The 26,492-nt window shown below is 34.9% G+C and overlaps 1 protein-coding gene across 4 annotated transcripts in view; it reads left to right on the forward strand.

The window, feature by feature from the left end:
- ELP4 (elongator acetyltransferase complex subunit 4) overlaps positions 1-26,492 on the forward strand; it is a 116,099-nt gene that overhangs the window by 53,544 nt on the left and 36,063 nt on the right. The window contains exon 10 of one of the 4 annotated variants that reach the window (XM_071761854.1): positions 6,136-6,208. The exons of 2 other annotated variants lie outside the window; for them this stretch is intronic. In XM_071761854.1, the coding sequence (XP_071617955.1) occupies positions 6,136-6,208 (73 nt within the window). Of the gene's footprint in view, positions 1-6,135; positions 6,209-17,210; positions 17,336-26,492 lie in introns of those variants that run through there. One more of the 4 variants, XM_071761856.1, reaches the window with a different exon arrangement.

Consider the following 26,492-nt stretch of genomic DNA (forward strand, 5'->3'; position numbering starts at 1 on the left):
ATGAGGTAGACCCTTTCCAGGAAAACTTACATGGTTGTGGCAAAAGTGCAGTAGCTCTATCAAGCTTTCCCAAATCCTCACACATTAGTTACTAGGGATGTATTATTATATGCAATATTATCAGAATTCTCTCTTATGTGCATACCACTTTAAAGGACACAATTTTGAAGTTAGCCTGTCTAATCCTATTTCTTCCCACTTTGGAATCTTAATTAGAAGGAGATAAAAACCATCATTTGACTAAATTATTGTCTTGAATCTGTAGCAAAAGGTATAATCCGCAATTGGGCCAATTAGTGTACCCCATAGTTAGCTATGCTGAGGCAGGAAACTTGATTAGATCTGACACCAGCCTAGTTCCCACTGTTGTTTTGCCAGGTATGATGGTCAGACTTCAAAGGGCTTGAGGCATCAGCAGGGCAAGGTTTGGAGGCCAGCTTAGGTCCGGTCGTTAATCTCTCTGCTAAAACCACAGCAGCCTCGCACAAAACAAGCTTACACGACACAATCATGCGGTATTAAAGTTTGGGTTGAGTCATGCCAATTTGCCTTTGATTTTCTGATGATTGACTAAAAGATGGCTACATGACTAGACACATACTGAAAGTTTACTGATTAGGTAAGTTCCCCAAATATTTGAAATATTTTTTGATTTCTCAGTCAAATGATATGACAACCTGTTCATCTTAATGAAGCATCTCAGCAGAGTTGTTCCTGAAGTAGCTTTTGCTTTGTTTGTAGCTCTAAGTGTAAGTTTTAGCAACAGTTGGTAAGTTTTTTTAGGAACGTTATATTCGTAGTTTTATTTGATAGAACTTCTTTTTTTTTTTTTTTTTTTTTTTTTTCTAAAGCCTCCTGTATAAAAACAAGAGGAATTTGTGCCTAAATTTGATTTTTTTCACTCTTTGGAATTTCTAAGGAAAGAGTTCGTCTTTGTTATTTAGATACATTTACAATTACTCAAAAAAAAGGGAATTTCCTCTTAATTATTTTCCACCTCACAGTTGAGTAAAGCTTCCACTGCTGCGATTACATAAGTGTTCCTTTCTTTTGCAGTCTGATCTGTTGAAATATTGCAGTAACAGTGACATGTTTCCATTCTGAGAAAAGCCTAAGGCTGCTTTAGTATTATTCCAAATGATTGAAATTGCCATCTTGCTGACTTTCCCTTGGGCAGCTTAAGGCCTGTTTACTTTTGTATTTGTTTCACATGTTCCCTCTGAGTTTGGCTGGCAGGACATCATTACCTGGCTTGACAAGACAGTTGGAGAAGATTCATATTTGATTAACTCCCTTTGTTACTGTCTGGTCAACATATATCTCTGAAATTATGTGTTTAAAGTTTTAAATTTTGGTAATTTAGATAAATGGTTGTGAATAGGAAAGTTTGTGAGGTTTAGGGGTTTTTTTGTTCCCTAGTTTTTACTGATGATTTTTCAAGTCTTCAGGTACAGTCAATTGTTAATAATGTGGAGAATAAGCTTTTTTTCTACAATTTGCATAATGTAGTTTGTCTAATAAATAGTTGTTGTGACTATTTTTCAGTTTTGTTGAATTCACAAGAAAGAGCCAGCTAATTTGTTTTTCTTTATAAAACACCTGTGCAAACCAGAATGAAAATCTTTAAAAGACAGCACAGTTTGAAACCAGGTGTCCTAACATGAAGGACTGCCACACAGCAAAGGTTGCCAGAGCTTAATGTATGAGTTTAGGAGATTCTTTTCTGAGAGGTGTTTTCTAACAGGAGAAAAAAAGTCAGAAATGGAGTATTGTGGCAGGCAAGTTGCTGGTTTCCCAGTAACAGGCACAATATGGTATTATGGGGTATTCTGCAGTGCATTTTTCCTAGTGGTAGTTGCCAGGGTAAAAGGTTATGTCTTTGGAAGGAAGCATAATCCCAAAAGACATCAACTGAGTCTATGTAGAATTAAAAATGAAAGTATAATTCCAAAGGCATTACAATAATGCCCTTTCTTCATCTATCAATAAAGAACTATAAGAAAATTAATAACTGTCAAAATAAGCAAGTTTTTATTGCAACTCCAGATATTTCTATGTGTTTTATGTATCCATCGTTCTTAAGGAAGAAGTCTTAAAACTGCTTTTGGTTAATTTGGCAATTAAAACCACGAAATATGTCCTAGGTGGCTTCCATCTGAAATGTCTGTATTTCTACTTTTTTTTCCTAACCTATTCTTTTTCACTGTTTATTTACACAGATTATACTGTACTAAACTTCTTTTTATCAAAGGAGAAGTACTATTTAGCCCCTGCTATAGATTATTTACCAAAACCAGTGGGTGAGGTCAAGTCAGAACTGATGCCTGCAGTACTTTAGGTGGTTTTAGCAGAGCACAGGGTTCATTCTAAGGGATTTGAGATGGAGATGCAACTAAGTACCAGAACTGTGCTCCCAAAAACATTTTGTATTTATTCAATAAAAGCATTGAGAACAGGTATGGGCACAACAGTTTAGGGTTATTCCTGAGCTATTTCTTCTGCAGGAACAAATCAGCCCTGTTACCAGTGCTGACATGGGATCAGCATGTATAAGAAATATGCACACGTGCCATATCAGCACGAGAATTTGGAAGTATCCACTGTACCTCAGTAGCATCACTTCTTGTAGGCTTCTTCCAAGAAAATTTAAAGCAGCCTTCATTAATGACTCACCCTGATTTCAATCCTTATTATATTTCGGTGTAGAGTTGGGTAATTCTGCAAATAACCAAACACTTTTGAATTAATGAACTATTTTAAGCAGTATTTTAACAAAAAGAATCTGTGAGCCTGAGAGCTGGCAAAAGGCAAAACATTGGTTTATTAGAAATTTAAGTAAGGTGGTAGTTCTGTTGCAATCAATCAGTAAAATATGAACGTGAATTCTCGTTCACTGAGATGAAATTCACACCATGTAACACCAAAGCTAGGATATGCTGCACAGTACATGGAACACCAGGAGCTTTTATGTTTCACACCTAAAGGCAGCTCCTTTTTTTTAAATCATGTGCTGGTGACATGAGAAGACTTGAGCCCATGTTAGGGTTTTACAGCCTCAGAATGCACCCTGCTTTTACCAAGCCAGAGGTAACACTGCCTGGCTGCCCAGAGCCTGGAGCACACATGAAACTTTATAGATATTCCTGGTTCAAAGGTGAGACAGAACTTCTCTCAAGTGTTACACAAAGTGTATTTCTTTGATTTTTCTAATGTAATAAAATCTTTGGGGCTTGTCCCCATGTATTTGAGAACACAAGTACCCTTGGGGCTTACATGCAAACATCTCTTTCTCCTCAGCCTGCCTCAGCCAGGTAGCATCAGACCTGCCAAACTCCAGCACTGGGTGTTCCACTTCAGCTCAGGGGCTCAAATGCAGTGAACTCTGCATAGAAAACTAAACTTTCCAAAAGAGAGAAGTAAAACATTGCAATAAAATTCAGTTGAAATTTATGCCAATCAAACCACTGTTACATTGATTTTTTTTCTTGCCCAATCTCACTATGGAATTAATAAAGACATTACCACTGACTTATTTAAACATAGATCAAAAGACTAATTATAGCACCATGAAATTAATAATACTGCAGAAAGATTCTTCTACAAAACTAATTCTGTCATAATTCCAGGCTCCACTCTGCATTATTACATCTAGTAGCCAGTTCAGGTTCTCTTTACCTGGTATGGTGTACTTCACTGAATTGTTTTGTCAGATGCTGTCAAGCCAACCTACCATTGTTAAAGAAAATCAAACTAAATCATTTTGGCATGAGCCTTCCAGGAATAAGGCACAGAATATGAAGGGTTTGATGAAATCAAAGATTTGATTTCAATATTGTAAAAGACTGCCTGTCAAAAATGTATTACATTCTTTCAAACTATTTTGAATAAATAAATGTCTTTAAAATTGTGACAGTACAATTTAGATAAAGTTTTGGGAGATATTTTTAAATTATAGTAACTTGAGGTAAACCAATACTTGGAATGCTCCTATTTAAAAAGAAAATACCCTCAATGCTAGTGGTAGAGAGAACAGAAATCAAGTAAGTTTTATGTTGTAGATAGAATATCAGAACATTTATATCTTGTGAACTTATGGGAAACTAATTTTTAAAACAATCCTTCTTATTTTTTAATACTAAATCATCTAAATTGAATTATTTCAATATTCTGAAGATACTATTAACTTTTACACTGCATATGAAGATTTGTAATATCCTGAAATGTATTTCATAATTAATTTTGGTTTATGGGTTGTTGGAGGTATAACAGGTATAACACGAGGGCTCTATTCATCCATCTGCAGTTCTTTGTCAGTAAACAGAACTCACATTTATTTTTATTTTAATAATTATGATGTTTAGAAATATTTATACCATAATTGTGTTGTCATAATGGAAGAACATGCAACAAAGCCATTAATGCAATTAAAGGTCACTTGTTCATATTGTGATGGGCTGCTCATTCACAGGATCTGCATTAAGGGTCAGTGCTGTAACATGAAATGGATTGGCCTTGTTCAACCTGTAAATAAATGGGTCAACTTATCTTGTATTTGCCAGACAAGTAAAGTAGGTGACATATTCCCACTTTCTTAGTATTAGAAGATAGGTAGGTGAAAGAGATCTTCTGTAAACTGTTGCTTGGTAAATATTATTACACTTTATATCTACAGGGATTGTATTTTTCACTAAAGTAGTAGTGCTTTTTAGACAAAGGTGTAATTTAAAATGCTTTTGATGGTGAGTTATTAAGCAAAAGGAGTTAAGCACCATACGAACAGTAGTTCTCAGCAAGAGCTGAGTTCCACCTCCATCAAATGCTCCTTAAAACCCACCAAATTTTAACAAATATGTATTTGATAATTTTATAATATTCTATCTTTCAAATAATAAAGAATTCCTTCATGGCTGTATACAGTAAGATCTATCTTTGAATTTTATTTGTCTCTAAAGTGCAGGAAAATAAAAAATAAAGCACATAGGAAGACACATTTCCTCAACCACAGGCCTGTATCATACATGAACCTAATTGATAAGCATTGAAGTTCAGGGCTGTTATTTTGCACACCCACATGGATGATCCATCCATTTACATCTTCTTATCTCAGTGGTCTTTTCTTATGCTTTTGATTATTGATCTGTGGGTGGAAAAAGTATTCTCTAAACCAGGAAACTGTAAGATAGCCCCATTGAAAACTGGGAAATAAAGAATCAGTTCTGTAGGAAAACAGAGCAAGGTTTGCCAGGATGTTTGAGATAACTAGTACCATGCTTAATCCAAGAAATTCCAAAATATTTTATTGTAATTTGCAAATTTAAGCTTAAGTGTTAGCATTTCCACTCTGAGGAAAATACTAGTGGGTTTGGATGAACATAAATCTGTAAGGATACCACAAATTTGTAGTTCTTTTGTATTTTTCACCTCTACAAAAACTGTTCTATAGCTTTTTGTGACTTTCATTTGAATGTTTGAGAGGGATGACTTGGCCACGGTAGCCTTGAGGGGACTACTGAAGTCTCCATGATGTATCCAGAATATCTACTGGGAGTTTGAATAGAACCTCAGTGGTTTATTTGTTAGTGAAACATTTCACATGTTTGGATAATAGCTGTACAGTGACCTGCCTCATCGTTGGGTTGGCTCTAGACTCTCCAGCTGGAGGAGTGAAGAGCAGTGGAGTTGGCAGACAGGCTTTGGGGGCTGTGAGCAGCAGAAAAAATAACAGTGGTGGCCACATTCTCAGCCCATATAGTGCTCCAGGTCAGGTTTTCAGGTTTTGGACATGCACCCTTACTTTTATTTGTAGTCAGCACACAATTAGATGAACAAGAGGAAAAGTTTTGCTGTAGTACTGGTACTGTAGTACTGTACAACTGTACTGTTTTTTGCTGTGTCACTGGTATTTCTTGCTTTAAGGGCTTTTACGTGCAACCTGCAGTTTGTCTGGTTACCTGTGTATTGGCAGGAAAGTATAGCAGAATCTGATAATTTAATTCAATATTAACTACTTTTTATTTTAAATTTCATGTATCAGATTAGAGTGGGAAACAATAAACTAAGGAAGACTTTCATCTGTTAATTTTACTTTATTTTGTTGGCCTAAAGCTGTCCTACATTGGTAGTGCTTACCTGCAGATGGAGAGTAGAAACCAAGGAGTGTTTGGTGCAGCTAAACTCTCAGGACTGACCAAGGGAAGTCTGCTTGCAGGTACAGCCACAGTTTGCACCCATCTTGTTGCTCAGGATGTCAGATGCACAGAGTAAACACATCCCTCAGCTGCACCTGAGCAACATTTCCTTTTCAGCACTGTATTATGTGGTGTTATCTGCTGGTTGCATCTCTTCCTGATTTATTAGAGATTTAGTAATGTGTTGCCTAATCAATAAACACTGTAGTCTCTCAGTTATGTCTCAGGTCTGCAATCTAAAGCCCCCGAGGCAACACCATGTACCTAATCAGTACTTCTTCGTTTTGGTTAAGGACTTTGTAATTCTGGGCAGATTGCAGGTTTCCTGTGCTGCCTCAAATGCCCTTTCACAAACCTTTTGCTACCAGAGAGTAGTGTGACAGCAGTTATATCAGCTTTTGCTGCTATAATATAGGGGGAAATGGTTCTCCATCTAGCATGAGTGTTTATTAAGAGATGCTAATTGGTACTTAAATTGTAATTCTTTTTGCTGTTAAAATAATTAATAAGGAGGAAATCTAATATTTGTATTCAGATCTGATCCTCAATAGTAGCGTAGCCATGGGCTGTTTGTGCTTGGTGTACATCATCTAAACTAAAAATAGCCTTCCTGTCATTTTATTGGCAGAGTTTTAGCTACTCCTTTAACTCTGTTTAAAAATGGATAGAGAGGAAGACAGCATAAATATTGAATGTGTGCAGATATTCCAGTAAGTAACTAAATTTCTGATGCTTTGAAGAGCTGTATAGTTAAATGAAATTCACATTTTGCTTAAGTTATGAGTAATTTTGTAAATTATGTTAATCTTTATTAGGTTAATTTTTCGTTTTGTAAGGCTATTGAAGTAGTTACTTCTCAATATCTAGGGATTATCATATATTTTCTTTATTTTATTAATGTCCTGCTTAGGCTCTTTTTAGGCTTTTTGTACAGTTTGATAAGCAATCACTGATGAGGTATTGCACTTCTCGTTTCTTAAATATAAAGCCACATTACTTCTAATTTCTTTTAAGAGAGAGAGTTTTTTCAAAGTAAGAAATCAAATCACTACTGCCTGCTAGAAACTTGAGCAATAGTCTGAAAATTTCTGATTTGTTCTGTTTTGTTTTTTGAAAACAGCAAAGGAGATCTGGCTTGTTCTTGTTCTGTCTGTCCTAAGAAAACATGGGCTACTTTTGGAATTTTGAGGACCACAGTTACTGTGTGGAAAAGACAGTTTTGAAGTAGGCTTGCATCTGTGTTGTCTTATTCCTGATCTTAAAAAGGAATTCTGGCTCTGAAAAAGCCATAAGAATTAGGTTCAGGTTACTGAAATTCCCCTAAAACTACAAAGGAAAATTTTTGTTGTGTTTGTAGAGTAAAGCTCTAAGGTAGAAGAGTCACACTGCAAGAATTTTGTCAGTGGATTACTTAACATCCTTATATAAGACACACTTTTTCTTCTGTAGTCTGAACTAAAAATCATACACATACCATGGTCTCTTCTACTTCTGCCTCCCCTGTTTTGCACATCTGCACCATGGTGTGAGTTTGCATCTTTTAGGAAAATATTATTCTGCAAATTCAATTTAGGAGTTGCACATGCTCGTGCAACAGGTGTATCTGGCATACTTTCTTGCATCACTTATTTGGGTTGGCTTTTTTATTCTTTGTTTCTTGGGTTTTTTTTAATAATCTCGTTACTTCACAAATTGATCTAAAATACAAACATTTATTGAAGATACAGTAAGAGGAGGTGTGCTTGAAAGTAAGTTATGTTAACTGCTGGCTTTATGGAAGGCTGTTGGTGTTGTTACAAATAAAATTATGGGGAAAAAAAAAGTTATGGATGTTGCAGTTTTTACATGAGAGCATCCAAAGTAAATTGAGTAGTTGCATTCCATCAGTTCCAAGTGCACAGCAGTGATAGAGTATTTACTTGCAGAAAGTAGGCATAACTAGAGTAGTGTTGTATGTACAGTCTAGACATCTGGTAAAAATAGTTATATATTAAGCAGAATTAAGCAGAAATAGTCAGAGATCATTTTTATTGAAAGAAGTACATCATTTCTATGAAGTGTTGAGTTTATGAGTAGAGAAATAATTTTACAAGTATCTTTTTTCTTAAAAGAGGAAATACAGTTTTGTACAAAATGACATTCCTAAAGGATTTACTGTTCTCAGCATAATAAAAATATTGTAAACCTACTTCCTATCTTGAAAAATCAAACCAGCTATTCTTATTTCAAGTTTCATCTAATATATTGTTCCGTATGGTTGTGTGATAAACACATTATTCCTTGAACAGGAATTAAGAGTAAAGCTGCCAGGAAGGGGTTTTGTTGTCAGAGTAGTTCCCGCCTCATGTTTTGTAAGAGATTTCATGGTCCCATTGTAAAGAGTGGATGATTTAAAACGTGTTCCCAAGATAAACTTTCCCATTGTCATTAATGAGGATGGATAATACTGAGTGACAAGTGCATTAGGAATGACACAGAAAGAGCTGTTAGATTTGTCAGAGCATATCACTTCAGGCAATGAAACTTGAGGACATTCTCTTTTAGCAATTTTTTGCTATTTATTAGAGAACCAAGGATTGTGATTGCTCACACAGGTGGATTTTACTGTTTTGTTCATTAAATATTTAGGTATCTTTGAAAAGGTAAAGGTGATAAGTATGACCATTTTACTCCACTGTGAGGTGTGTTAATGGTTGCTTTGCTTACCAATAATTCAGCATGAATATATACCTTCAATTTGTTTATAAAAATTTTGACGGTGAATATTTTTTAATTTGCAATGTTTTCACTGAAAAAGGAATATTTAAAGTTACGTAAGAAGAAGCGCTCTGAACTGTCACAGTGAAGCTTCTGGGATAAAGAAGCTTAAAATTAGGACACTATACATGTAATTTACATTGACTTTAAAAATTTCTCCTCTCCGCAGAGAAAGGCTCTTTAAATATTTATCTCTGAATAATTAATAATGCATGACTTTTTTCTGGTGTTTAAAATTTTTCCAAACTCCGACATGCCTATCAGTTTCCATTTTGAACATGCAATTGGTCACTTTTTCGCCTTGATTCCTCTTGCCTGGCTGCCAACCAAATTTTGCCTCCGTGCACCTCCTTGACGCTAATAATGACTGAGGTTCTGTTCCTTTGCGTGCAAGATTTCCCAGGCGGCAGTTTGGGGCTGGGATAAACTATCTATCATCATCACATACAACTAATCTGCCTCAACCAAACCACCCTATGATTGAAATTGCATTTGACAATTCAACCTCTCCTTGGCGTGCCTGAGGTGAACATAGCTACAGACCATCCCCGGAAGGGCATAGCAACTCCTCCATATGTTGGGGAGGATCCTTTTATTTGTGTCAAGAGACTTTTAGCAAAGCATGTATAGACAGAGAGAATTTTTTTTTCCTAAGACTTCCTTGTTATCAGATGTGTGGCTGCTGCTCTCACCTAACCAAAGCGTTCTGATTTTGCGAAGCGTTTTCTGATTTTTAATTCGCTGAATCTGTCAGACTCGTTCTGTGAAGTAACCAGTGCAAGACTGGATGTATAGGAGATAAAAAATTCAAGAGGTATTTAAAATGTCATGTATTGTTTGTTAGAACGTTGTGCTATTAACAGACCAGCAGTGTGAGTCAAACATCAGACAAGATGCCTGTTACTGTGTTGACCTTTACCAAAGCTTACACCTGCTTGGAGCATTTTAATAATATAAAACCTAAGAAAGAATGACAAAGCAAAATCTGCTCCTGTCGTGTAAGAAATCTTTTCATTCTTTTCCAAGTTGAAAATTCATTCATATTGTGTATACTTACTCGTTTGAAAAGCTGTCTGTGCAAATATGATCTGACAAAACAGACCCTTTATTTCTGTGTAAGATTACTCAAATAATAGAGTAAAATCTTTCTAGGGTTGCTTTTTGCTAACTGTTGTCCTTTCTGTATGAAGTCACTTTTATCCTAATAGCTTAAGTAATAGCCTATATCATCAGGAGTACTACTTCTCATTAGTGGTGTGTATGATTAGCTTCTTTGTATATGATCAATTTTTTTCAAATACAAATTTTCACAATAGTTAGGTTAAAACCAGTCTATTTCTAGAAGGAGCATTTCTTTGTAGTTTTCTACTATAGTTCCAATATATGAGTTAAAAGATGCACTGTTTTGATCTATGGGTCCCTTCCATCTGGAGATATTCTATGGTTCTATGGTATCTGCAGTTAAATTGTCCTTCCAACCAAGTACAGCCCAATCCTCTTGCTGAAAAGGGGAGTTTCAGTGGGGCACTCAGAAAGTCATGACTTTATCAGCCTGATTTTCCTTCTGACACATCAGCTCATACTTTTCTCTTTTCTTAAAAATTGCCCTTTTTTGAGCACTTTCATTCAGCAGATTAAGTTCAAGCTGAATTAAATGCTTGATAGCTGAATGTAGTACATGTATCTATTTTGGGTGTGGGGAGGAAGCAAATAATAGGAATATCATGATTTCTGTAGGGTTTCCAGCCAACAAGACCAGAAGAATCAAGACCCTTTTGAATGTATAAATCATTAATCTTAGTAACCAGCTGCTCTGGAGGCAGGGAAGAATAACTCAACCACACAGCCATGCTCAGATGACTTGTTACAGTAGCTGTGTACTAAATCTACCCCTAATTTCTGTTCTGCTTTCTCTATTCATTTAGTTATTGATTACAGTTAATTTTGTTCTCAATGTTTTTTCTTTCCATCTGTCTCTGTGTCACAACACAGTGCCCTATGGATATGATCTTTAAACCACCTTTCCTGGGTATGAAAACCAGGATCACCGTGTTTGACCTGGTAATCCAAACACAGAACTCACTTAACCACAGCTGTTTGTATCATATTGCCTCAACTTTTTTGTTTTAGTAACTATTTAGTTTGGGAATGATTTCAGAACTTACTTTTTAAACTTGGTATTAACCGTGACTTCTTAATTTCTTAGCTTTTAATCTGCATTTGAGATTTTCTTGTGTATTCTTTTCCCCCATATGCAATAGTTATTGTCCACATCAGAATGAAGAATTGTCATTAAAAAATGAGATCTTTTTCACACCTTTGCTATTACTGTATTACATAAAACATCTGTGCTGTTTTCTGATCTGTAAAAGCAATATTAAAGGGATTTAGAGATTGCAAAGGAATTCCATCCTGTTACCACTGTGGCCAAAGGAATTATAGGAGAGTGATTTGGATTCTTTGGGTCTGCAAATTCATCAGCTGTTTGAGAAATGAGGCATTCACATCCTGCTATTCATACTAAGGGATTGATGCTGGAAGATCTTTATTTAGTCTAGGGTTTTTTTGCAAACAGTAAGAGCTATTTACTCAAAACTTAACTTCAGAGCCTGCTTATTTGTGAAACTGAGCAGACCCTGTATGTGCTTGTGTGAATGAAATCAATACAAAGCTGCATGAGCATCCAGTTGATAGTCTATAAAATTCATCCCCATCATTTGGAAAAAATCACACGGTCTGAAAGTAAATTATAGCAGAGGCATCGTTTGCCCTTTTCAGAGAGCTGGATGAACCCTAGGGGATTGAATTACAATTAAAACCAAGGATACTTTGGCTTGGCTAAAGTTGTCCCCAGGAATTCAGCTGGCAGTCTTTTCCAATTTTTTTCATATGACCAAGTGCCCAAGTAGGGTAGCAATAACTGGTCCCAGTGTCATGCTCTAGCAGGGGGGTTGGAAGGATGATCTTGAGAGGTCTGGGATGGAAGTTCAACAATTGGAACTTCAAATCAAGCTTCTTCAAATGCTGTGGGCACTGCCGCTGGCTATTTCTGAACTCCTTAGTGACACAGAGTCCCTGTGACTTAGTAGTATTGATTTGCCAAAAGAAATGTAATCTCTGGTCAGAAAATCACTGTCTGATGAGTTTTCACTCAGCTCCACAATTGATGAAAGTTCTACATAACATTAAAAATTCTCAGCTTATCCTCAGATGTCTTTGCTTCTTCCCAGGGCCCATGAAGACAAAGACAGAAAAAAGCTTTTTCCACAGTCTGAAGCCTGTTCCTCATGAATATTCAAAGGCTGCAGCACAAAGAACAGAAAAACATATCAATGCAACCACTTTTATTGATAAAGAGCTACTGATTCAGGTGTTTCATCATGCTGCCTTTCCTCCTCTCAGTGAAAATCTATGAACCTTTTCCCTTTTCATACTTTTTCTCCATCAGTCTTCGGCTCCCTTAGCTCTTTTTTGGAGATGACTGATTGCCAAATCTTACTTTAATTGTATAAGCAAGATGAGCTATGGACACTGTGACCACTGTTTATTCAGTTCATTTTGTCTTTTTTCCGTTATAAAGTTTCCATGGTCTGTAAAGTTTAGGGACCCTGGTTACATAAATTGCTTCAAAAGAAGAACCCCCTTTCAGTGGGAATCACAAAATGCCTAAAAGACAGGAATTGTTACTGGGAGGGTTTCTCTGTGCACAACAGAAAAGTCTCTTGGCCCACCTTGAACTTATGCTTCATTTGCAAGTTCAGGGAATATGATTCTGGCACCTTATTTGTAAAGAGGATTTTTTGCTGTCTTTTGCTATACAGAGCATCTGCTTCTGTTTGCTTATTAATGTGTCATCAGAGATACGTTTATTTTAGTGAGTCAAGACTGTTGTCATTGGACTTGTCATGGTTCCAAAAGTTTTTAACAATTTGCTAATTTAACAATTGTTTATTGTTCATTTGAACTAGCACACCTCTTTTTCAGGATGTAGGTGAATGCATGAGTTTTTCCTTTAGTCTGTGGTGAGTAAATGTAGCCAATGGAGACAACTGAGTAAGAAGATGACAAGGATGTCATCTGAGATGACAAGGATGGACACTTGTTGGGGTATGAAAGAAAAGACAAAGGAAAAATTATGGGGCTCAATGATTCATAGTTAAGAGTAGAGGAGAAGAAAGTACTACAAAGAGGAAGCAAGTGAGGATGTAGTAAAAAATCCAAGGCTTCACTTAAGTTGATTAACTATATCACAGTTTTTTTAATTCTGACAGCACCAAGGGCAGGTTTTGGGTCACCTGTGTCTAGCAGAAAGTTAGTGATTGAAATTCATTTAAGAAAAGGTAGGAAATACTTTTAACCACAGTGCGTACAGCCATAATATATAAGAATGGTTCTTCTGCTCAGATATCTTGGATTGTCTTGTAAATTTTCCTAGATTTATCAGATCTTCAGAAAAAACAAAGTACTGTCTCGGCGGTTTTAAATTGATCTGGTTTTGCAGCTGGGGTTTAGCAGTTCCTTTCAAGCAATTATTATTTTGGTACAAGTGTATATGAGATGCTACCTGTCAATGAGTACTTGGGGAATCCTCAGTATGCAGATCACTGACCTGATAAACTGCAGCAGCTCCATGGGAGCTGTTATGCTCTGTCGCATCAGTGAGTATTTAGGGACTCTTTAATATGTGGATTATTAGGACAGAAAAAAGTGGCTGCAGCCTATTGTGTCAGTGCAGCTGTTCCACATGAGTGTTAAGATATTACACAGCCTTACAAAATGTTGTAGAAAAGTAGTTGACTAATCTCATGTAGTAGCCAGGATTTTATGTCAGGCAAATGGTCTTTTTTAACATTTTCCCAAAAGAAGTTTAGGCATTAATCCTCATACTACACTCGCTGAGTTTTCAGATCACTTTAGTAAAAAGGGGCATTTTTCAGTTACATGTTGAGGGGACAAAAAATTCCCAGATCAAATTCCGTGCTGATTCATTCCATAATTTTGTCTATAGTTTAGGAAGTAAACAACAACAGTAAGATAAATTCTCCCATCTAGAAATGTCTATCCAAATAGGCCAGGAATAAATTATCACATAAATAATCCAGATTTTTGAGTAGTTTTCTAAGATAAAGCTGATTTGCCACCTAGGAGGATCAGATTCATATATGAAGTTGCATCTTTCGTATTGATTTCAGAAGTATCAGAATTTTGACTTAGATTTAGTCATGGTTTTTCTTTGAATTTTCTTCTACAAATGAAGAGTGGCTGCTGACTTAATTAAAATAGTATTCTGATCATATGGGCATAATTAAAAATGGTGTTAGGTTGGACTTCATAACCTGATACTGGCATGTATATTTAGAAGAGTTTAAATTCATATTGTGAGAAATTTATACAGGAAAATATTAGTAATATTAGTGGAGTCTTGCTTTCTTATCTTGTGTGAATCTTCATCCAGTCAGATCACCAAACTTTATTTGAAGCATTCTTGTAAGCTGCATTTGCTAGTGTAATTAAAAATAATTTTCCTTTTTTTGGAGCAATGTTTCAAAACCTTTTCAAGATGCTGGTTTCAAAACTTTTCAAGATCTAGACAAATTTTGCCTAGATTTTTTTTCTTAGATAATTAATATGAGAAAATGCCTAGTACTGAACTTAAGGGGGAAATTTTTAAATGGTGTTTACTTTCATATGTATTTACATCTAAAGGGATGTTGGATAGATGAAGCATGAAAATGCGGGGTTCAATGTCAGAATTTTAAACATGATTTTTCCATTTGTCAAAACCTAAAATAAAAATGCAGTTTTCAAGTACGTGCCCTAAAACAGCTAAAAATCTTTCTGGTAGTGGTCCCTTTACTATTCTGTATTTGTCACGGGGGAAAGTGTGGAAACATGAGGTGTATACACATTCATGCTCATACTATTAGAAGAAACCCACTATGAACATGTAAATCTTTCCCAAGTGTTCAAAAGATGTTTTAAGTTAATGTTTTAAGTGAACAAGAGAGAAAAAAAAGTCTTGCTAAGAATACTTTTAAGAACCAAACCTGATTCCATCTCTTGTTATTTTTTGTGCATTCATCCAGAAGAGTTCAATTTATTTTCCAGTCAAATTTATCACCAAAGTAATTATACAATTTCAGGTTTAGTTTTATAACTGAAAATATTGGCTGGATTTGTGAGTTGTGTTCCCAGTGTACTAATAAATTACGTTTGAACTTTGTCCTTCTGAATTCAGATTTGGAGAAACTTTAGATGTAGTGGTAGCATTTTAAGCACTGAATGCTAATTTCTGCCTCTTAAACTGAGGCAAGCTGTGAAAAGCAAAGACTTATTAGGAGGAGCTGTCAGCATAAGTTTACACTTTGATAAACACTGAGGTTCTCAAGGTTTCTGAAATTACATTTTTTATTTGAAAAGAATATTCCATTATATCTGTTATTAATAATCCTAGAACATATCATGGTAACTATATGCCAAAGCAAGAAAATAGATGGAAAGTAATAGCAATGAAATATTAATAAAATTAACAAATTACTGTGACTGCTAGAATTGTATTAAATTAGCACATTGAGTAGATTATCAGGGTAAAAATAATAATATGGATAAATTATAGAAATATTATTAATTTCATTAAGTACTCCAGATTTGGAAGTTTTCCAGAGTCAGTTTACGATTAGGAGTTTCTGATGGACCTGATATCTATATTAAAATCACTTGTGTTTGTACTATTATATCAGTGTTAAAGAATAATAGTTAAGATTTAGAAAGCTTGTGGAGGCTTCAGGTCTGAATTCACAAATTACAGAATCAGGCAGGTTGGAAAGGACCTCTGAGATCATCAAGTCCAACCCTTAATCCACTACCACTGTGGTTACTAATTCAGGATATTTAGAATAAAAGTATCATCAGTTGTTTTTATCTGCCAGCTGCCAATGATTTTACCCAAGAAACTAGAAGGAATAAGGACATTTTCCATCGTTGGAGATGTTAAATAGTGTATTAAGATTTGCAACCACTTCTGTTTATTTTTCTGTCTTTAATATTTGAGTATTTGGGGGATTTATCAAAATGTTAAAGATAAATTTTACTAAGGAGATTCATGACTTTACCATGATTTTAAAAAGTTACGAAGTAGTCAAACAAAAGTGTCTTAAGGTGTGAGGGGTTATAGCCATACCTACTTATTTGACCAATTTGTTCATACATTGATAGCAGTGCTGGTCAGGTTGCTTTCTAGTAAAATCAGCTTCTAAAAATGCAAAAGTGACCTTTATATACCCCCAGCAGCATATACAGTCATGGTTATTATATTATTCTCCTTACATTACCAAGTAAGGATTTTGACTTCTGATGCCCATGTGGAAATGGCCATTTTGCACATTGCAAATTACAAAAATAGACCGGATCTGATCTAATGAATTTGAATAGTGTCAGTTACTCCTGAAACATTTCTTAATTGCTTCTTGCAGGTACTCACCCACTTTGCTTTAATTTAGTTTTCATGCTGATTTACCATTAGGTGGTTATCACAAAACAGATCTTTCAATTAACTTTCCAGTATTTAAGGTCTTTATTTGACAAAGTATCATGATTCATGATGATAACACATTGTCAGTCAACTTTCTTAAAGCTCATACTGTTTCAGAGTAATACAAATAGCATCAGTGGAAGTGCTCCTCTGGCTGTGGGTAAGTGCATCCAAGCTGTATGAGCTGACAGCTGATATCCACAGCAAAATTCAGAATGTCTCTGTGAGCCCTGCCTTCTCCAAGTGCACTGCCACAGAAGGGGATGTGTAGATCCTTTCTGTACTACTTAGATGCTGCATAGCTGAGCCAGAGAAACATTAATTTCTGTAAATGCCTTTAAGGTTAAACTGCCTTCTTTTGGTGTCAGCCTTTTCAGTTGCATCAGAGATCTGTGACAGTCTTACTCCTCTTCCTTCCCATCCATCTCCTTCTTACCTAAGCTTTGATCACTGGGTATTTTTTCCTTAGTCCAAGGGATCTTCTTTTGAGACCACCATAGCACTTCTTCTTGTGTGGTAGGGAACAAGCTTTGTGGTAACAATTAAGCCAATTCCTGTCCAACAAGGAACTTTTGGACCCTTCTCTAAATGGATGCTGCTGAGTGAGAAACACAGCTCAAAGCCTCTGTAATGCAACTGTTCATGGGGACAGGAACTCAAAGGCCTGAGGGAAGCTGCTTCTGCTGTAGTTGCTTCTCAGATTTTATTGTCTGCTCTACAGTTCATATTTTCAGGAATTCTGGAGTTGAGAGATATGAAAAGGATGGAGTACTTTGTGACACTTGATACACATGCTGCTCTGTATAACAGCAAAACTGCCCTTTATGCAAATAGAATGAAACAGACTACGTCAGGAGATGTTGCAGACCACAGGCCTTGGAGCCATTTGTGATTTCTTCTATGTGAAAGCCTTAACATTTGAAGTGAAATCCAAATATGAACCTGTTATATGATCACTGTGCTTCACCATCAAATGTTGCTTTAGTAAAGCAAGCTGACAGAATATCTAAATAATGTGTATATTTCAAGATGCTTTCATTCCTGTTTGTTTATGTACAAAAATATATTTGTGCAATGTGTAATAAGGATTTTAATAAATGCTTGAAAATGGATTTCTTAATATGCTCATTATGTTTCTGAGCATGCTAATTCTTTAAGGAAATGAAGAAAAAATAATGAAATTATGTTACACAGGTACTTAATTTTTTTTATCTCTGATACTACTCTGGTAATTAATGTCTGGTTTATGCAAACTAGACGATATCTCTTACTGGACACATTACTGTCAAGAAAATATTACTTGCCTTAATTATCAGTAATGAAGCAGGGATAAGCTGCTCACTTAGATATAATATATCTAATGACCTTTTCAGCTAGAGGTTGTGATGAAAGGTATCAGTTTCACAAATTATGCCTCATTCAGTTTCTGGCCTTTGTCTAGATGAATGTTTTGAGGATGAGTTTTAAAGTCAGACATAAATTGTGTTTGGTGTTTAAAATTGATTTAGTGTCTTGCTTTTAGTACATCATTTTCTCTCTTATAAATTACACCAAGCCTCATTTTTATCTTCATGTTTTGTTATGAAAGTCAATAGTTAAGTCTAGTCTTGTCTTATTAACTACTGCTGTATATTTTGACATTAGTAACCAGCAGAGGAAAGATTAAAATAAGCATTTTAATATGAACATGCATCGTGATTTTTAAAAAGCTTCTCTTTGGTTATGTTTATTTTTAAAAATATTTGATCAAAGTTTTTCTTTCCTAATTCTTTACATATAAACCAGTTTAAAACCCACGATCTTTCCTAACTTTAATTCTAGTTCATATCATTAGGACTGAAATGGGTAAAGTTAACAACTTTCTACTCCTTCCTTAATCTCTGCTTTACAATATGATCATCCATGAAGAATCTGATTAACTGCATAACTGTGATAGTTTTATGCATCATAAGCAATATGTCCAGGGATAAATTTAAGCAGTAAGCATCAACTTTCATTCCTACAGTATTCCAGTTGGTTCCAGTACAGTTCATTGAGCTCTTGCAAATTAACCAAACCCATTATAGTTGTTAGGATGGATGTTGTTAGGGATCAGCTCCAGTTTGAAACCACCCTTCTGACATGCAGGAGTGGAGGTGACAAACTCTTTAAAGACTTTAGATTTATAATTCTCTTGGAGGAGCCAAACTTCTGGCCTCTGTCTGTGCTGAAGAGGATGTTGAGACATCTTAGCTTCCTTATGGTAAAACTCTCACCTTGTCCTGTTGTCAGCTTTCCTCTGTGTCCTTAATAGCACGAGGGAGTCAGAAAAGCTTTGCTTTCATCAGAATTCTCTTCAGTTTGAGTTGACTGAAATAAACCTATCAGTAATACAGATGATTGCTTAGATCCACAGTGTGATATTGAACAGAAATAAACCCCACAGCCCTCAGGCTACACTGAGAGGAGGGAGGACAGAGCAAATTGTTCTGTAGAAAGCGTGGGAGATATTGAATGAATTGTTACAGGAATTAATCAGCTGATCCCAATTCTACTTGCCTCAACCAAAGAAAAGAAAAGATTAAGGACCTGCCTGTTGGAGAAGGAAACAGCCCTATTCTTGCCACAAGTGCATTATTTAAGATATTTACTTCCTATTGCGTTCTTTTATATTTTAAATTCTGCAGCAGTGGTTGTATATTGACCTCAAAACTCTTCAAATCATGCAAGAACCAAAAAAGTCATGTTTAGACTGAACTACTAAGCCATGATTTCATAATCCTAAAAGCACTTCTAAAAGCAGCTGTAGGATGAGACTCATCCCTTAGAACTCGCATCTAAAGCATTTCTATTTGGCCTCATTTAGAAGGGTATTTACATGCAAGCCACAAGATATTGTCCCATTTAATTTATTTTTCCTTATATATTGTATAAACAACTTGGAGAAGTATCTTTGGAACCATTGCATTCAATAAAAAATTCCAAAATACTTTTTTCCCCCCCAATATCCTACTGTAGTACTTGAAGCCTAAATTGAAAATGTGCTTCATTGGTGCCATATTAGTGCTGACTTCATATACTTTAAAATACAAGTTAGAAAGTGTATTGGTTAAATATTGGTTAAATAAGTCTTTATAATACTGTTCGAGCAATGTCAAATACAATTTTTATTTTAAAAGATTTTGTTGGAATTTAGTCTTTGAAAATATTAATAACAGCTTACAGCAGGTAGGCTATAAAATAACACTGTATGCTGTCTATTAGTTTCTGGTTGAAAAAGCACAGCAGTACTTTAGTTCATTACCTTTGAAAAAAACAGTAACAAGATAATACAGCTGCCTCTGATTAAGATGTAAATTCTTTCTAATTAGAATGTAAATTCTTACATTTAAATGAAGACATCAATTGTCAGGATGCCATATGATATCTTATTCCACCTTGCCTGAATGAAGCCCTCACTGTTCATCTATGGCACTAAAATAGTTTTGCAATCCCTTTGTTCTCTGATTCTTGTAATATTCTCTCTTCATGTTCCCTTTACACATTGCTTTTGTTTGTTTTCCCCCTGCATCTGATATTGTTGTGTCTTGGGATTTTGCAGAAATTTGGAATGAAAATTGAGTTCAGTCAGTGCCAGTATTTGCTTGTGCCTCAATTACTTCTGCTGAATTTTCCTCAATGCAAATCAGGCAGGTTGCATAAAGTGGTGCATGTATTTGAAATAATTAATTTTCTGTAAAATGATGGATCAAGTCCAATCAACCTTCATGAAATCTAAATAAAAGAATAGAGAATTAGAAATTAATTAACATTTTGTGTCGCTAATACTTTATTATGCAGTCTAAACTATAAATAACTTTTATTTTTGAGCATAACTTTTTATTATGAACTGTTGATGATAACCTTTGACATAATTATCTTGTTAAGCTATATCGGTGTAAGCATATTAACCTAAATTTAATGTCATGAAAGGCATTGTAAATTAATAACATTTTAAAGTAGAAAACTGCAAGATAACAGAGTTTTAGAAGTCACCCATTAATTATTTTACATGTTAAATTCTGCCACAGAATTAAGACAATCTCTGTCTATCAACTGATTTTAGAATTATTAGTTTCATTGTTGCATTAAACCAAACCATAATACTAGATCTTGTTGACTCTATGAATACATCCTTAGATATTTTTGTTGGAAGCCTGGTTTTAACTGAATACCTATGTGGGACAAGTTCACCTTTTTCTTACAAACACATGCTTTCTGTTGCTACTCAAAATCGTTCTTCTTTTCCCCCTTTATGATAATTTTTAGTATGTGTCTTTTGCAGAGCATTTCATGCTAATAAGATTCTCCATATCCCAGACTTGGTCATAGGTAGTGACAACATTTTGGTAAAACAACATAAATCTTAATATAAGTGGCAAAATATATTTTGTTCTAACATAATTAAATATCTTTGTGTTGTATAAATATTACTAATAATGCCTTTATGTGCAGAAAAATATAATTATGACCAAATTTTTAGTAGTAGTAACAGATTATATGATGTTTCCTGTTCAGCCAACACACCTGTATCACGATTTACTTAAAATATTAAACGTAAGGATCAGAAAAAGTTGAGTACAATTTTAAAAAGCTAGAAAATATTCTCATAACAATAGTCAGTTAACACTGGTGTTAGCATCATGGATATATTAACAGTTCTTGCCATAAAATCTTTCATTAAGTAAGATGTGGGTTTTTTCCAACTGAATTGAAGCAGTTGCTCCTTCCCCACCTAACCTGATGCTTTTGCTTAGAAATACCCAATAAGGTGATGACCATATATTCCCTTTTTTGCAACACTGTGGTGTGTCCTGTATTTCTTCTTGCTTGAATTTATATTTGATGACTTTATTGTCTTTTAATCCATTCTGAATTTCACTTAGCTACTGTTTTTCTCTAGAAAAAAAAAAAAAAAAAAAAAAAAAAAAATTGCTCCTGTTCACAATTCATTCTCTACATCAGTCTGACCAAAGACAATTTCTCATTCATCATAGACATAAATTACATCTCTAGAGCTTTCTTAGCAGTCCAAGCCTCCAGTAATTCTACTGTGGAAGGAACCCCAGGCTCTCTGGTTTCCTTCAAGAATCCCCTGCCATATCAACAGGGCTGTTTAAAGTGGAAGCTTAATAAGTTTGTGGAGGTAATCTTGTTTACATCCTGCCATTAACTAATTTACTTTTCACCTTCAGTAAGTTCTAGACTAGATCTACCTTTTGTGGGTAGCCTATAGTCTATATTTTTATATGCTGATATATTAATTTTTCTGATGAATCAAATCTCAGCTATAATTACAGTCTTGCTGAATACCTCAGAAGGATGTGTTGTCAGCAGAGAAGGGGAGTTACATTCTGAATCATATCAGGCTCATATCTCTTACTCCTCAGTAGTATCTCTCACAGATACATCTTGCTCAGTTCTGCCAGAAATTTTCTTCTGTTGCTGCTTTGGTTTGCTTTGAGTATTTCTTCTTCGTGTGGCATTTTCAACTATTCCTAACATTGGGAAAGTGTAGCTCTGTAGCAGTAGCTGTCTAGGAAAGTTTGATATGGTCCCCTTGACAAGGAAAAGAATCTTTTCTTTCTCCTCCTGTCTTCTTTTTTATTAATTTTTCGTATGTTGCATCTTGAGGGCTCTGTTCCAAACACATAAATATCTTTTATGTGACTCAGCACCACCAAGGTCAGCTTCTTCACATTTTAACACTGCCTATTTTAAACCCTGATATATTACTACAAAAGTCCAGCGAGCTATTGCAAACCTAAATGTAAATCAAATTAGGTTTTGCCTCCTGGTGTTACTTCACCACTATTTAAATTGGTCAGAGAACTGTGTAGAGCAGAAGTGTCACTGAAGTCAATTTTTAAAACACTCAAGTTAAACTTTGGGCTGAATGTCAGTCTCTCTGCAGATAGTTTCATATGTTTGAGGAGGTTGCTCTGAATTTTGAAATATTTAAATACTCTACAAAACAGTTTTAGTTGTCTCCACCAAGTAACTGCGAGGCAAACTGCCAGAGTTTATTGTACTCATCATTTGTCTCTACAGTTGGTGAGGAAACAAAGACATTCAGACATTCTGCCATATTAATGGGGAAACATCTGCCCTTCAAAAGAGAGAAGTCTGATTAAATAAAAGAGAATAACTTATATTGTCAGTATGAGAAAGAGTGTGGGATAATTAGTGGGAAATTATAGGTCAGGTGTAGGGTTCCTGTGACGTTTTTGGTCCCTTTTATTAATCCTGCCAGTTTTTGCCAAAATGTAGGCATAGATAAGAACTTAAGTTTAAACTCTCAGTATTAGCTAGACCTGTCACAGACATTTGAAAGATTCAAAGCTAAACAATAAAATAATTAATTTACTAAGACCTTTGTGGCAGGATTCCCATTACAAAATGATGAAATAATACCTCCAAAGTCACAAGAGGCAAACATTTTTCCTTGCATACTGTATTATGCAAGACAAAAATAATTTAATGCATGCTAATGATAATTGTGTTATTCATTTTACTTAGAAGTGTAGGGGTGATGGAATGAGAAACAAATATTTTGAATAGATGTTTCCATAGAGCAAATGAAAGCAGTGCTGGCTGTGAATAAGTCATGGTAACAACGGTTCAGACATTTATTTTGGACAAATATCATATTATTTTGCCTAACATGAGCATTAAGTATGGCTTTTGCATTTATTATGCCCTGAATATGTCATCAAAGAGCCTTCTTCTGAATAAACTTGCTTAAATTACAGATATAAGGACCCAGTATGTTTTAAAATGTGCTTTAAAACGCATGCAGAGTAGAATTGACATTGAAACATATTACATGTCTTTAATTTCATTTGCTTTACTTTTGTTTAAAAGTTGGAAGATGAGTTCATAATTGTGTATAGTAACTTGCTGTGTTAAGCAGTAAAATAGGCAAAAGCTTTGTTTTTCATTTTGCTGGTGGCTTTGAATTTTATCTGAGTAAGGCAGCTTTTACTAAATGTGGATATCACTGAATTCCCCACTACCATCAACCAGACTGAGCCCATCAGCCTGCATGGCTTTTTTACTGTAAAAAAGAAGTTGCAGCTTTAGGCATTGAAAATAGGGAATTTTCTCACTGAATGCTGACCTGTGTGCAAATCTGTACAGCCTAATTTGAAGACAACTTAAGCATATAGGATTGTATGCCAACATTACTTTGTGAACTTCATATGAACCATGCTTTTTAACAATGTAGTTGTAATAATTCAAAAATCCAAAAAAAAACCAAAGATAAAAGCACTTCTCAGCAGGTTGATAGTACTGAGTAGTATAAATAGTACAAGTACATAGATATTAAGTATTTTGAGCATGTACAAAATCTTGAATTTTAGCAATTTCCATTGATGTGTTATAGACATAAACTCCATTTCTTTTATTTTTAATTCTTTGTTGCATTATTGGTATTCCGTTTAAGCATGTTTTCCAGTAATTTCTTAGGAAGCTTGCATGAATATGTAAAAGAAACCAATAAAAACTTGGCAAAAGCCAAATCCAGCCTTATATCTACAGAAATCATTCCTGGCCAAATACTATATATTCACTACTTCTAAACTTTTTTTTGTTTGTGTTTATGCTATCTCTGAAATCAGAAGAAAGCTTTCTAGACTTTCATTTCCACAGCAGCCTGAGGTTTTTTTAAATTGCTTGATATGAATTGTTCTTTTGTTGTTATCCACTGCTCCAACCATTTAATCAGTCCAGCACTGTTTGTCTATAATCTTATGTGGATAAAAAGCAGAGGAGTTAAACATCTTTTTTTACTAGTTCAGAAATCAGTCAAAACAGAATGGTGAAATCCCTTTTCCACAATCATGTTACAAATTCAGATAAATCAGTATGAGAAGTTACTTCTCTGTGAATGTGCATGCTAGGGAGATAGTAAATTACATGTTGTGTCTCTGGATGTGAAATACAGCATGTATATATACACACACACACATCTACTGAAGGAGCTTAGACTATATAATATATTCAAAATAAAATTTCTTTTACATTAATGTTTTCTGGTTTGATCTGGGGTGTATCTTAACACAAATAGACGTGATCAGGCAAAAATACAAAGTCAATTTTTAAAAGCTGACAGAATGGCTCATGTGTGTACGAGTTACCCTGTAATACATAAATCTTAATGCATCTCTATTTTTGATGACTCACCTGTATATGCTGAATTACTGATCTGTAATAATTTTGCTGTTCCATAATAAATTGCTACCATAGTAACCTCATAGTACTGCAGAACAGCATCCTCCCAGAACTAAGCCAACCACATATTGTTACAAATCAATGAAAATAATTTAATAGGAAGTTTCTAAATATCAGTGAAGTTCATCCATATTTTTTTCACTCAGAGGTTGTCTGTACTGACTATTGCAGTCAGCATTAGATGTTAAGTTACGTATTTTGCACTGTAGCTGTCTTTGTTCTTAGCATTTATTTAACATATAGAAGGCATTAATTATAGTCCAGAAGTCCAGCTGAGAGCATCTCACTGCAGCAAAAAGGAGATGCCTTTTTTGGAACTGAGCAACAGTAATCTGAGAAGTGCTAAAAGGTATTTTTTTAGCATATCAGTTAAATATTGTTTTCTCACCTTCCCGCAAGCATTAAATTTCGGTTGTCACTTTACTACTTTGCTGCAGATGTCTTTTAGAATAAGAATTAAGGTCAATTATTGTTCTTGAAAATGAAGCTTTTTTCCATTTGTGGAGGGTAGTTTTTTCTCAGAAAGATGAGGCCATTGGTCAGATTAGGCACAGACACCTAAGCCATAATGCTGATCCAGCCCATTCTTCAGAGATTCCACAGACACTCTTCATGAATCTGTACTTTTTGTGCCTCTCAGCTGCTTGGCTGTTCTGTGATTGGCATCTAATATGAAATGTATGATGGTTTTTGAAGAGAAAATACTTCTTTCATTGACTTTTGGAAGAGACTCTAGGAAGAAGTTGGAGTTTTTCTTGTACTGATTTGCATTTGCAAATTCTACCAAATTTTCAAGGAATACAGCAGCCATTTGACCAGACCAAAAGGAGCTGGCTGTATTTACAAGTAATTAACTCTTACAAACAAATTCTTAAAAGCAATAAAATATGATGGCTACTTCATACAGCCACTTTCCAATATTTTTATCAGAAAAGCTGAATAATGATCTTTATGAACATTAGGTCATTCTAACAGAATCTGATTATCACTTGAATTTTATTTTTTTTTTACATAATTTACATTACCAGCACTGAATGAAGGTGCTCTAACTAAACAGTAACTATGTTAACCTGTTCATTCCTGGTTATTTCATGTAAATACACAGTATCTGAAAATCCATTGCAAAATTGGGCATTCCTTCTAGGAGCATGTAGGTCTCCCTTCATCTTGACATAAGCATACAGCTCATGAAAATCAAGATATATATGCTCTATATATTATTTTAAAATAGCAAACTTAATTAATTTGCCTTGTCTCTAACTTGGAGTTTGAATATAATTGTAGGATTCTTTAAAAAATATGTTCAGTGCTACTTTGAATCTGTTGTAAGGAAAAACCAAATGGAAACTTTTTCTTGTCTGCTTTTATGCAAATTATTCCTTTCAGTTACTTAAAATTTCAGGTTCTTAAGACAAATAATGCTGCTAATTTTTCATAACCTACCCACAAAAAACAGCCTTTTCACTTCGTATGTGCAATGTGACATGAACATAGAAGAAGTTACAAACTAATGTTAGTAAAAGGAAGTCATCTTTCATTTCTGTGGGCATGATCCAAGTGAGTGGGTGTTCTCTGCTTCTTATGTTGCCTTATATTTGTGACTCCTGCCATAGGTAACTTTGGCATTGCTCACAGGCTATTCATACCAAACCTATTTGAAGCTCTTTCCCACACATCCAATACAGAAATGAGATACCTCTTCTTCTAAGATGTGCTTACCACACTGTCTGTGCCAAAATAATTGTCATCTTGTCAACACTTGT

Source organism: Heliangelus exortis, chromosome 18 (assembly GCF_036169615.1).
Source record: "Heliangelus exortis chromosome 18, bHelExo1.hap1, whole genome shotgun sequence".
NCBI lineage: Eukaryota > Metazoa > Chordata > Aves > Apodiformes > Trochilidae > Heliangelus > Heliangelus exortis.